At 36.1% G+C, this 12,183-nt stretch overlaps 1 protein-coding gene across 1 annotated transcript; it reads right to left on the reverse strand.

The window, feature by feature from the left end:
* Positions 1–4,859: 4,859 nt before the first annotated feature.
* LOC145121219 (putative polygalacturonase) lies at positions 4,860–6,903 on the reverse strand. Its single transcript, XM_079056999.1, has 5 exons — positions 6,760–6,903; positions 6,265–6,630; positions 6,040–6,160; positions 5,705–5,950; positions 4,860–5,614 (listed from the first exon to the last, which is right to left on the reverse strand). The coding sequence occupies exons 1-5, from the start codon at positions 6,790–6,792 to the stop codon at positions 4,914–4,916; spliced, it is 1,467 nt and encodes a 488-aa protein (XP_078913125.1). The 5' UTR covers positions 6,793–6,903; the 3' UTR covers positions 4,860–4,913.
* Positions 6,904–12,183: the final 5,280 nt, after the last annotated feature.

The raw sequence follows: 12,183 nt of genomic DNA on the forward strand, positions 1-12,183 counted from the left end.
AACCGAGGCCCAAATGACGCAAAGCCGAAATCCAGTGAGTACGCGGGGTGTACTCCTCTGTACGCTAAGCGTACAGGCTGCATGGCTTGTACGATGGGCGTACGGGCTTGTACGCTCAGCATACTCCCCTGATAAGCCATAATCTCGAAAGGATCTTAACCCCTTTAGACCTAAAGCTCCAAATACAGATCTGAGTCCAATAAAGTGTCTTAACCCATAAAGTCGATTACTTGGTGGCTTGAAAACCCCCAAATCGACCCAAACTAGAAATATGACAACCTTCTTCCATAGAAATGACTAATACTCGTGTATGACCACATCAAGACCTTCAAGATGGTAACTTTTTTGCATTTGGGACTCAAATAGCATTAAGGGTGGCAACCCTAAGCCTAGAAACAGATTTGGAACCATAAAGCTCCATTCTTGGGACCAAAAAGGTCCAAAAACTCAACATAAGAGATCTAATCACTCATGGACCAAGTTCAAGACTTTATACCTTGAAAAGGTCTGAAATGAAGCAACAATCCCAGATCTACAACTTCTCCTTTGTACCACCACCTTGCTTTGACCTCTACTTCCTTGGAGAATGGATCCAAAACATCAAAATGCACTCAAGAGGCCTTGGTGAACTACCGAGCGTTACACTACCACCTCTTGTTGGAATCCTAGCATTATCCGACGCCGACATTGTTGGAGAAGAAAAAAGAGAATGGAACAGTCGACGACGCCAGACCACCCAAACCAACTCCAACGACGTAGATCTGAGCCACCTCCGTCATCGTCGTCTAGCCGGATCTGAAAACCCTTTAACATAAGAAACCATTGAAGCCGTCCTTCTTCTTCGACTCAGAAAATCTGTTTGTTGCCATCGGAGGGCTCAAACATGTTTTCTTTGGGTAGTCGGACACCACCACCACCTATAGAAAGAAGTGGGTGACGGTTGGGTGTTTGTTCTTCGGAGTTCGAATCTAGGGTGTTTGTTTGTCTGAGTTCATATCTTCAAACACTAAGAAACAATGACCACAAATAGATTTGGAAACAGTGTGCTCTCCTTCGTCGGTGGTCGGTTTAAAAACCTTGAATCGACGATCGACGAGGACAAATCCAATTAGCTGCCAGGGATAATCGCTCGATGAAAAAATTCGACGGGTTTTCTCCACTGTCGACGAACAGATCCTAGCAGTGGGTTGTGATTTGGTAGGAACGTCTCTGGTGGTGGACCAATAAGGGGCGGTGGTCCGGCTGGTGGAGGTGGTCTGTGTGTGTGTGTGTGAGAGAGAGAGAGAGAGAGAGAGAGAGAGAGAGAGAGATATAGTTATTAAGAATGAATAGTGGATGAGAGAGAGAGAGAGAGATGTAGTTCTTAAGAGTGAGAAGTGGATGAGAGAGAGAGAGAGAGAGAGAGAGAGAATTGTAGTTATTAAGAGTGAGAAGTGGATGAGCGGGTTAGTGTAATAAGTAGGGGTGGGGTGATTTCTTTTTTTAATTTAAAAAAATATTAAATTAAATAAAAGTAATAGAAAATTAAAATACAAAGGGCAAACTCATCATTTAAAAAAAATATAATAAAAAAAGTTGGAAACAAACTTACAACAAAATCAAAATTTTGAACGGATGGTACAAATCCAAAACATTTTGGAGCACTGTGACATTTTTTCGATAGAGACCATTTTTCAATTTTGTCGTTTTCAATTTAAGTAATTTTTATTGGTTTAACGACAAGATTTGCTTTTTTTCTCAAAATAATCATCGGGAGTTTTAAAAAAGCGAACAGTCGAAATGATTATATGGGTGTGTTTGGCATTACTTTGAGAATGACTTTTAACTTTTAACTTTTCCAAAAAGCTAAAAGATGTTTGGGTAATAGAAAAGTTCTTTTGAAAATGAAATAAAGAAAAAGAAGAGGTTTAAAAAAGTTACAAAAACCTGACTTTTTATGACTTTACATTTAAAAGTTACACCAAAACTCTAATCCAAACATATTTTAAATAGCTCCTTTTGCAAAAAAATATTTCTACAAAAAGGACTTTTGATGTTCAAAAGCAATCCCAAACACCCCCTTCCCTGATTAAATTTGTTTTTTTTTCTTCTAAATCAAAATTTGAATAGTTATATCATAACATTAAATTTTGAGTTTTAAACCAAATAAAGGATTTAATAGTTCTAAAAGTTTTATATAATGTACTTTTCGGAAGAAAAAAAAATCACTAAGTGGCTAAAAGATGCATACATTGTAAATAAAAAAAAAGTTCTATGTTTAAAAAAAATCACCAAAGACGTATTTATAGAAAAAAAAACATTAAATCACATCTTAATATATAAATTGGAGTGATTTCATTTGGTTTCGAAATACCTAATAAGATACTTTCTGGTCTCCAGTTCTCGGTTTCCATTTTTAATGATCCAGACTCTCATATTTCGTGGTTTCGTCTTTCAAATATGTACTGTCCTTTTAACTTGTCCAATAAAGTTTTTTATTTCATATTTCATTTTTTGCGTTATCATTTTTCTGAAAAGAAAATACATCAGATCATTATGATATTTAAAGGTTCTCAACCTTCAGCTTCCTATGGAGCCGCGTTCTCCCAAAGGAATCAACTCGTCAAACTCTAGGTCATCATAACCCCATATTTTTAACTGTTCAAGTTTTTACGATAGCTTTGGCCTTTGAAATCTACTCTTTTAACCGTTAGAGTTGTTTTGTTTATTGGGAACAAATCTTATGATGCAATCGGTGGAAGTAATATGTGTCCAAAAGATTTACCCAAATGGAACGAAACGAATACAACACATCATAACTTGAAGAGTGAGGACCCCGTTGAGCACATGAAATGTGTGGAAAATGAAATGCTTGAACGATAAGATCATAAGATGCATTATATGGGCTTTTACTGGGCCTTTTGGGCTTTATAGTCAAATAAAATACATCATCCACATTCAACGGGCCACAGCAGCAACAGCCTTGTATTTTGGGCTTTTTACTGGGTTTTTGGTTCTTATAAAGAAGACTAAACTGACTGTGGTTAGCTGAAAATTGTTACTTAGCACAAGAGGTCCAAAGTTTTTATTTTGTTGCGAGTTTAGTCCAATTTACTTTAAACATTTTTATAATAACGAATTTATCCTTGTTTTTTGCTTTTTCAGTTTATTTATTTATTTAAATATTTTTATGATAAAAAAATTAATAAAAATATACCTCTCCCTCTTCCCCCTGAACGCCATCTCTCAAAAGAAAATTGATATCTCAAAATTGAACCGCCTGTGGAGTCATTCTCGCCGCCACCAAAACCACCGGAGCCGTCAATAACCCTACTTCCGGAACCGTAACTCCACCTTAATCGATGCATTTGATCTTCGTTATACCCCTCTTCAGCCACCACTGCACATCTGCATTTCCGACACCCAAAACTCCAACTCTAATCTCCTCCACTTTCTTCGTGTCCCTCTCTCATCTCGTTCTCTATCTGAAATGGGTCTTCGTTACAAAACGCGATCAAAGGTGCTCGTCGGAGGTCGTGGGGACAATGTCTGGCATAGATCTATGCCCTCAAACCTGCATCTGAGTGTATTGCATCTGAGTGTATTGAGAGCTCCGACGACCAGTGGTATTCATCTTCTCTATCAAGTCGTCGTCGCTGGTGGTACAGAGAGAATAGATATGAGCTCGTTTTATCAATAAAGTATATCCACTTTAATTTCAAGCACCTTCTGAATCTCTCCTCTCTGATCGACGACCTCCATATGAACTTTTGTTTCAGTTCAGATTGGGACTATAAATCAACACCTCAAAGGCTTGGAGCAGGTGGGTAAGAACCTCGAGGTGGAGCCAACAAATTTTTGGTGGTTGTATTGAACAGTGGGATGGTGAGGTTTGATTTTGATTTCCACCTATGATATGATCAAGAAGAAGAAGTGCGTATCGTATTTTTTTTTTCTTTTTCCCAAACCTTCTTCAATGGATTTTTATGTTACAGCGCAAGCATCGACCTCGAATCTCTTAGAGATACTCTGGATCACCACACTCAATTCTTATTTTCTACCTGCTTTGCTGCACAAACACTTCAAAGAAAATCCATGTTCAAATCCACATGAAGGGGGAAACTGTATTCTTCAAACCCTTTTACTTGATCTTATTTAGTGTTTCTGGTATATGCCAAATGGACCGTAATTGATTTTGATCCAGTTGAAAACGAATTACACTTCAGAACAATCTTAATTATACTTTATTTCCAGATTAATTGTGAAGAAAGAGAAAGTTAGTGATCTATAGAAACAAAGACGTGAGAAGAGGGATAGCTAAAAAGGGGAGAGAGAGAGAGAGACTTTTACTTTTATTTTTATTTTTTTGTTTTTTTTAATCTGAAAATCAGGAGAGATTTATTTTTATTTTCTTGTTTTTTTAAAATCTTAAAGTAAAAAAAACAAATAAGAAAAAGAGAAAATCATATTAATAGGGGCAAATCTATCATTTTGAAAAAAATCAGAATAGATTGGACCAAAAACGCAACAAAATAAAAGTTTTGGATCACTAGTGGTAGTCCAAACCTTTTTGAACCACAATGACCATTTGTGAAGTTTAGTCTATAAAGAATTCTAAGTGTCTAAATAAGAATAAGTAAATATTAGTAAAAAAACATTATATTATCCTTCTGAATATAGTAATAAGAACCACGGGAAATTCACATGATATAAAAAAATCATTATATTATATTATGCCTACTATAAAGTCGTCCTATAAAGATCTAAACCATAGGCAAACGTGTAATGATCATATACGCATGATTCAATGATCTTCATCCCAATGTACAATCCCTTATGGATAGAGTACAACTTCTAATGCACAAACACAACACCTTCAATTTTCAATACACTAGGAACTTCATTATAATACGAGTACGAAAAAAGTGTCCATTTCACATGTAATTTGCTCTATAGAAACATGAATGAAGTTTAACAAATTCAATAGGCAACTTTTCTTTTGGGAAATCACACACTTTTTCCCCTTGAACCGGCAAGGCTCCGCAAGGCTGAGGCGTCACACCGCTTGATATCCCCTCGACATTCGTGCAATTCCAAATATATTTCTTGGGAACATTCGCCATTCCGATTGTCACATTCGATATACAAATACCAGTAAAGGGATCACCAGTGATCCCTTCTAACCTACCAGCCATGGTGACATTTTCAGCCATCATGTCCCGGTAGTTTATATTCTGGATGATTGGTATTGCATACCGGTCCCACTTGTCATCAGGATGGGACCCGTAGTTACCAGTCATCCAGAATACCCATTTCATTGTTTTCATAGTGAATCTTTTTACATATATGTCTTTTACGTATCCGCCTCTACCGACAGCTGTCTTGATCCTGACACCTGATTCTGAATCAATTGCCAAGATGTCTTCGGCTCTGACATCTTGGATTCCTCCTGACATCTCACTACCAAGCGCAATCACTGCGCTGGTCGGTGAGATGCATGTGAGCCGTCGGATCACGAGTTGTCGGGTCGGCATCGCGAATGCAATTCCGTACTGATCCCAACCGCTTTTCACGGCTATACAATCATCTCCGGAAACTATGTAGCAATCATCGATTCGTGTGTTTATGCAAGAATCTGAAAGAAAAAGAGGTTTATATATTTAGTCTTTGGAATGGAATCAGACATCGGAATGGAATCAGTTACCGGAATGGAATTGGTGATTACCTGGGTTGATTCCGTCGGTATTGGGGGATCTAGTTGGTGCAAGAATCGTAATTCCTTGAATGATGATGTTGCTGCTGTAAATCGGATGAACATTCCAAGAGGGAGAATTGATCAAAGTAAGATTTGATATTTGAATGTTTTTTGAGAACATGAGTTCGATTAGGTAGGGGCGAGTTATTTTCAGCTGGCCTTTGCGAAATTTATCCCACCATGATTGTCCTTGACCATCAATCGTCCCGTTGTTTCCTTCAAGATTACACTCCAATTGTTAATCACTCTGAAGATTAAACTTAATTTTGATAAAATGAGCTTTTGATGATAATTTAGTAATTTACCAGTGATTATAACATCGGTGAGATTAGTGCCGAAGATCAGACTAATGTATCTTCCACCGTCGGTATCACGACCTCGACCATACGACGGCAAGGGTTCAATCACTGGCCACTCGTTCTCGTCCTAAAATTGAAGAAATCAGTAACGAATTCTTGCAAGATTGAACTGAGAAATGGTTAATGATCAATTTGACGTAATTATGATGACGAATATGAAGATTTTGAAACCTGAGTAGCGAGAAGAACGGCATTTCGATGAAGAAAGAGAGTGAAATGACTGGTGAGATTGAAACTTCCGGTCAAGTATTTCCCGGGAGGAACATACAGGAGTGAACCACCGCCGCGGGATCCGTATTGAGCGAGATGATCAATGGCTGTCTGAAACGCTTTCGTGTTTGAGGTTTTACCATCACCAACACCTCCGAAATCAGTCAATGAAGCAGTATGAGCTCTGCAACGTACGGCAGAGTATGGAAAATAGCCTCTCATATGATGGTGATGATGACGATTTTTTAGACGATGTTGATAATTTCTTCCATAAACACTTTTGGCACTGAAGAATGCCAAAACGAGAATCAAAACTACGTTCACTACCTGCAAATTCATCAAAAAGCTATTCAAAACGATGCTATGAATTTGGGATTTTTCAAAAGAAAGCCCTAATTAATCGAGAAAAAACAAAACATTCAAGAAGCGTTAGAAAATAAGGAATGTAGTACATACATGTAGTTTTCTAGGGTTCTTGAGCGACTCCATTGGAAGCAAATCTTGTATGATTTCTTGTTCCGAAAGCTAAATTTTGGGTTGAAGTGGAGTGGGGTGTGGGGGTGTATTATTATATAGTGATGGAGTGATGGTGATATGCCATGTTTGAAGTAACTACTTTTTCTGTTGCTTTCGTGCCTTGAAGATTGAGTGTAGAAAATTGGAACTTGGAGTAACTGAAAAGTAGCGATCATAAAAATACAAGAAAGTCAAAAACAACCCTTGAAGTTTTGGAAATGAATTATGAATAATTATAGTTTTTTGACTGAAATTTCAAGAATTTTTTCGTGTTGCTTTTACTTTGAAGCATTAGCTTCGATTTAATAAACTTATAATACTCTTCATTGCTTTAACACATATGTTTTATATAGATAATATTTTGTTTTTTAGATATAACAAGTGTATAGATATTCAAATCAATGAGTTATATGATATCATATAGATGAATTTATTTTTAAATTGTTAAAAGTTCTAATAAATTGGAAAAGTTCGATATTAAGATAATAGGAAGGATTCGAAATGCATGATAACTAGAAACAAGCCACCTAAAGTTTTCACCTAACTATAACGATCTTCAAATTAATAACCTCAAAATAAAATATTAATGTTAAGCCGACTCCGAGCAAGTGTATATATATATATATATATATATATATATATATATATATATATATATATATATATATATATATGTTATGAATTAAGCGTAATTAATGTAACTATAAATCAAACCAAACTACTAAAACTTTGATAAGAACTTTAATTGAGAAGAAAGAATATTTAGAGAGAATATGAAAGTTATATCTCTTATAACTTTTGGTGTGTTTCATTCTTTACAATGGAGGGGTATTTATACTACAAATTTTACTAACATATAATTGTAACTAGTTAGAAATGTTGACAAATTTACCATGCACCAATTATTATGTCATCCACCAATTATTTACAACACCACCAATTATTTACAACACTCCCCCTTGGATGACATCATTTTAGCATTCAACTTTGACGTACTGCCTCATTAAAAACCTTACTAAAGAAAACCAGTGGGAAAAAAACTTTAGCGAAGGGAAAAAGAGTGCAGTATATAGTTGACTCCCCCTTATTTAGACATCCGTCACATTATATTCTATGCACATGTCGCATTCCGATGCCATGGACATGTTTCATGAAGATTGCAGTAGGAAGTGCCTTCGTAAAAAGGTCTGCTGCATTGTTACTGGATTGAACATATTTGATTTCAACTTGATGGTTCTTTATAAGCTCTTGAGTGTACTCAAAAAACTTTGGAGGTATATGTTTTGTCCTGTCGCTCTTGATATATCCCTCTTTCATTTGAGTGACACATGCTGAGTTATCTTCATAAATTAAAGTTGGACATATATCCTTTTCAAGTCCACATGAAGTTAAAACTAGTTGTGTCATCGATCTTAACCATGTACATTCTCTACTAGCTTCATTTAGTGCAATTACTTCAGCATGATTTGAGGATGTGGCAACAAGTGTTTGCTTTTGAGAACGCCAGGAAATTACAGTACCTTCATTCATGAATACATATCCAGTTTGAGATCTAGCTTTATGAGGATCAGACAAATAACCTGCATCTGCATAACCAATCAAGCCTTGTTTTGAATTGTTAGGGTAAAATAACCCTAAATCACTAGTTCCTCGAAGGTATCGAAAAATATGTTTGATTTCATTCCAATGTCTTTTTGTTGGGGCTGAACTAAATCTTGCTAGCAAGTTTACAGCGAAAGAAATGTCAGGTCTAGTACAATTGGTAAGATACATAAGAGCTCCAATTGCATTTAAATATGGTACTTCTGAACCAAGGACTTCTTCATTTTCTTCGCATGGACGAAATGGATCCTTGTCAATATTTAATGATCTAACAACCATTGGAGTGCTTAAAGGATTTGCATTTTCCATATTGAAACGTTTCAAGACTCTTTCTGTGTAATTTGATTGATGCACAAGTATTCCGTTAGGCATATGCTCAATCTGTAAACCAAGACAATATTTGGTTTTTCCAAGATCTTTCATTTCAAATTCTTTCTTTAAAAGTTCAATCACTTCAAGGATTTCTTTATTCGTTCCAATGATGTTTAGATCATCAACATAGACTGCTATGATCACATATCCAGATGTTGTTTTCTTAATAAATACACATGGACAAATAGTGTTATTTTTATAACCTTTACTTGTCAAATAATCGCTTAAACGATTGTACCACATGCGCCCAGATTGCTTTAACCCATACAAAGATCTTTGTAATTTTATAGAATACATTTCTTTGGGTTTTGCACTTAACGCTTCAGGCATTTTAAATCCTTCAGGGATTTTCATATAGATATCACTATCAAGTGATCCATACAAGTAAGTTGTAACAACATCCATAAGACGCATCTCTAAATTTTTAGATACTGCCAAGCTGATTAAATATCTGAAAGTGGTTGCATCCATTACCGGTGAATAAGTTTCTTCATAATCAATTCCAGGTCTTTGAGAGAAACCTTAAGCAACAAGCCTGGCCTTGTATCTTACAATTTCGTCTTTCTCATTTCTTTTTCGTACGAAGATCCATCTATATCCTAATGGTTTCACAACTTCAGGTGTGAGGATAATGTTCCCAAAAACCTTTCTCTTGTTAAGAGAATTTAATTCAACTTGCATAGCTTCCTTCCATTTAGCCCAATCATTTCTTCTTTGACATTCAATGACAGATTGTGGTTCGGGATCATCATTCATAATATCACATGCAACTGAATAAGAAAATATTGCACCTATATTGTCAGTTTCATTTTGGTCACATATTCTATTTGTTTGACCATAATTTAATGCATCATCCTCCTTTCCTGGGGGAATTTGAATAATTTGTGTTTCTCCAGGAACACTTTCATCGTGATCTAGTGCATTTTCTGCTCCTCTTCTTTTTCGTGGGTTCTTATCCTTAGAACCAAATGGCCTTCCACGCTTCAGGCGTGTTTTAGACTCTTGAGTGACTTTATCATCAGATTGTCCATGTGGAATGTCAATTCGAGCTGGAACATTGACAGCTGGTATATATGATTTAGTCACCCTTTTTGTGTCAGTAAATGCATCAGGTAATTGATTTGCCATTTCTTGGAAATGCATTATCTTTTGAACTTCCATGTCACATTGCTTTGTGCGAGGGTCAAGATATGATAAAGTAGGCTCATGCCATGACACATCCTTTTCCAGAATCTTCTTTTCTCCGCCTAATGATGGGAAATTTGCCTCATCAAATTGACAATCTGCTAGGCGTGCTGTGAAAACATCACCTGTTAATGGTTCAAGATATCTTATAATAGAGACTGACTCATAACCAACATATATTCCCAACCTTCTTTGAGGACCCATTTTTGTCCGTTGAGGTGGTGCAATAGGGACATATACTGCACACCCAAAAATTCTCAAATGGGATATATTTGGCTCTTGACCGAAAGCAAGTTGTAGTGGAGAATATACATGATATGAACTTGGTCTCATGCGTATCAATGATCCAGCATGTAAGATTACATGGCCCCAAACAGAAACAGGAAGTTTGGTCCTCATTATCAATGGTCTAGCTATTAGTTGGAGACGTTTAATCAGTGATTCAGCTAAACCATTTTGTGTGTGTACATGAGCAACTGGATGCTCAACAACAATTCCTACAGACATACAATAGTCATTAAATGCTTGTGAAGTAAATTCACCAGCATTATCAAGTCTCACTCTTTTGATAGTATAATCAGGGAAATGTGCCCTTAATTTAATAATTTGGGCAAGAAACTTTGCAAATGCCATATTACGAGTTGATAATAGGCAAACATGAGACCATTTGCTGGATGCATCTATTAAGACCATAAAGTATCTAAATGGTCCAGATGGTGGGTGAATCGGTCCACATATATCACCTTGAATTCTTTCTAGAAATCTAGGTGACTCCCTTTCAACTTTCATTGGAGAATGTTTTATAATTAACTTTCCAAGGGAACAAGATGTACATGGTTTTATGTTATTGGATTGAGGGAACTTTTGGTCCTTCAATGGATGCCCGTGTGTATTCTCAATTATCCTTTGCATCATTGTTAATCCTGGGTGGCCCAACCTATCATGCCATAAACTAAATGTCCCATGATCACAATGTTTTCCTTCTACTACCATATTTGATTCAATCATATGTATATATGTATAATGCAGACCAGAATCAAGTGTTGGTAGTTTTTCAAGCACGTGGTTTTTGTTTATAATATACATATAATTCTTATTTTTAATGGTCACAGTTTTTGTGTCATAACCTTTGAAATATATGTCATTGAAACTTAATAAGTTTCTATTAGACTTTGGAGAAAATAAGGCATTTTCTATACAAAAGCTTGTACCATTTGGTAATATAAAATGGGCTTTCCCGGTTCCCTCTATCAAGTCTGCAGGACCTGATATTGTATGTATGATTGTTTTTGTTGGTACTAATTCTGAAAAATATTTCTTTGATTTCAGAATAGTATGTGTACTACCACTATCTGCTATACAAAGATCTCCAATCTTTTCTTGGTGTTGTGCTCCAGTTGGACTCATATTAAACTTCACATATAAAAGGAATAATAAGTGAATAAACATAATCATAATTATTATTAAAAAGAAAGCTCATTTATTGTAGGAAAGACATTACATGAAAAACAAACGAAGGAAAAACAGTTTTACTAGAACAATAATAGATTTTTTTTTTAGTTTATGTCTTCCATGTCATTACAGAAATCAGCAACATTTAGCGGAGTGAATTCAACATTATCAATGAGGTTTGCTTCTTTTCCTTTTCCTTTAATGGACTCTTGATAAAGTTGACAAAGATGTGCAGGTGTGCGACAGGTCCTTGACCAATGGCCTGTGCAACCACATCTATAACATGAACCATCAGATTTTTGTGATGTCCCAGTGTCATGCCTTGCCACTTTGGCCTTATCTTGTGTGTGGACATTGTTTCTTTGTGAATATTGGTAATTATTTCTTTTCTGGCCACGACCACGATTATTACCTTGTCCACGACCAGAATTATGGTTCTGATTATGGCTTTGGTTTCGATTAAAATAGCCACGGCCTCGCCCTCGACCACGACCTCGCCCTCATCCACGTGTATTGTTTCGATGACCATCAATATTTGTAGCATTTGCTTCAGGAAGTGCTACTGATCCCGTTGGACGAGATTCATGGTTTTTCATTAAGAGTTTATTGTTTTGCTCTGCAACGAGCAGACATGCATTCAGTTCAGAATATCTTGTGAACTTTTGCATCCGGTATTGTTGCATCAAAGTAATGTTTGTTGCATGAAATGTTGAGTAAGTTTTCTCCAACATATCTTCATCAGTAACCTCTTGT

The sequence above is a fragment of the Lactuca virosa genome, chromosome 6, assembly GCF_052849685.1.
Source record: "Lactuca virosa cultivar CGN04683 chromosome 6, Lactuca_virosa_CGN04683_v6, whole genome shotgun sequence".
NCBI lineage: Eukaryota > Viridiplantae > Streptophyta > Magnoliopsida > Asterales > Asteraceae > Lactuca > Lactuca virosa.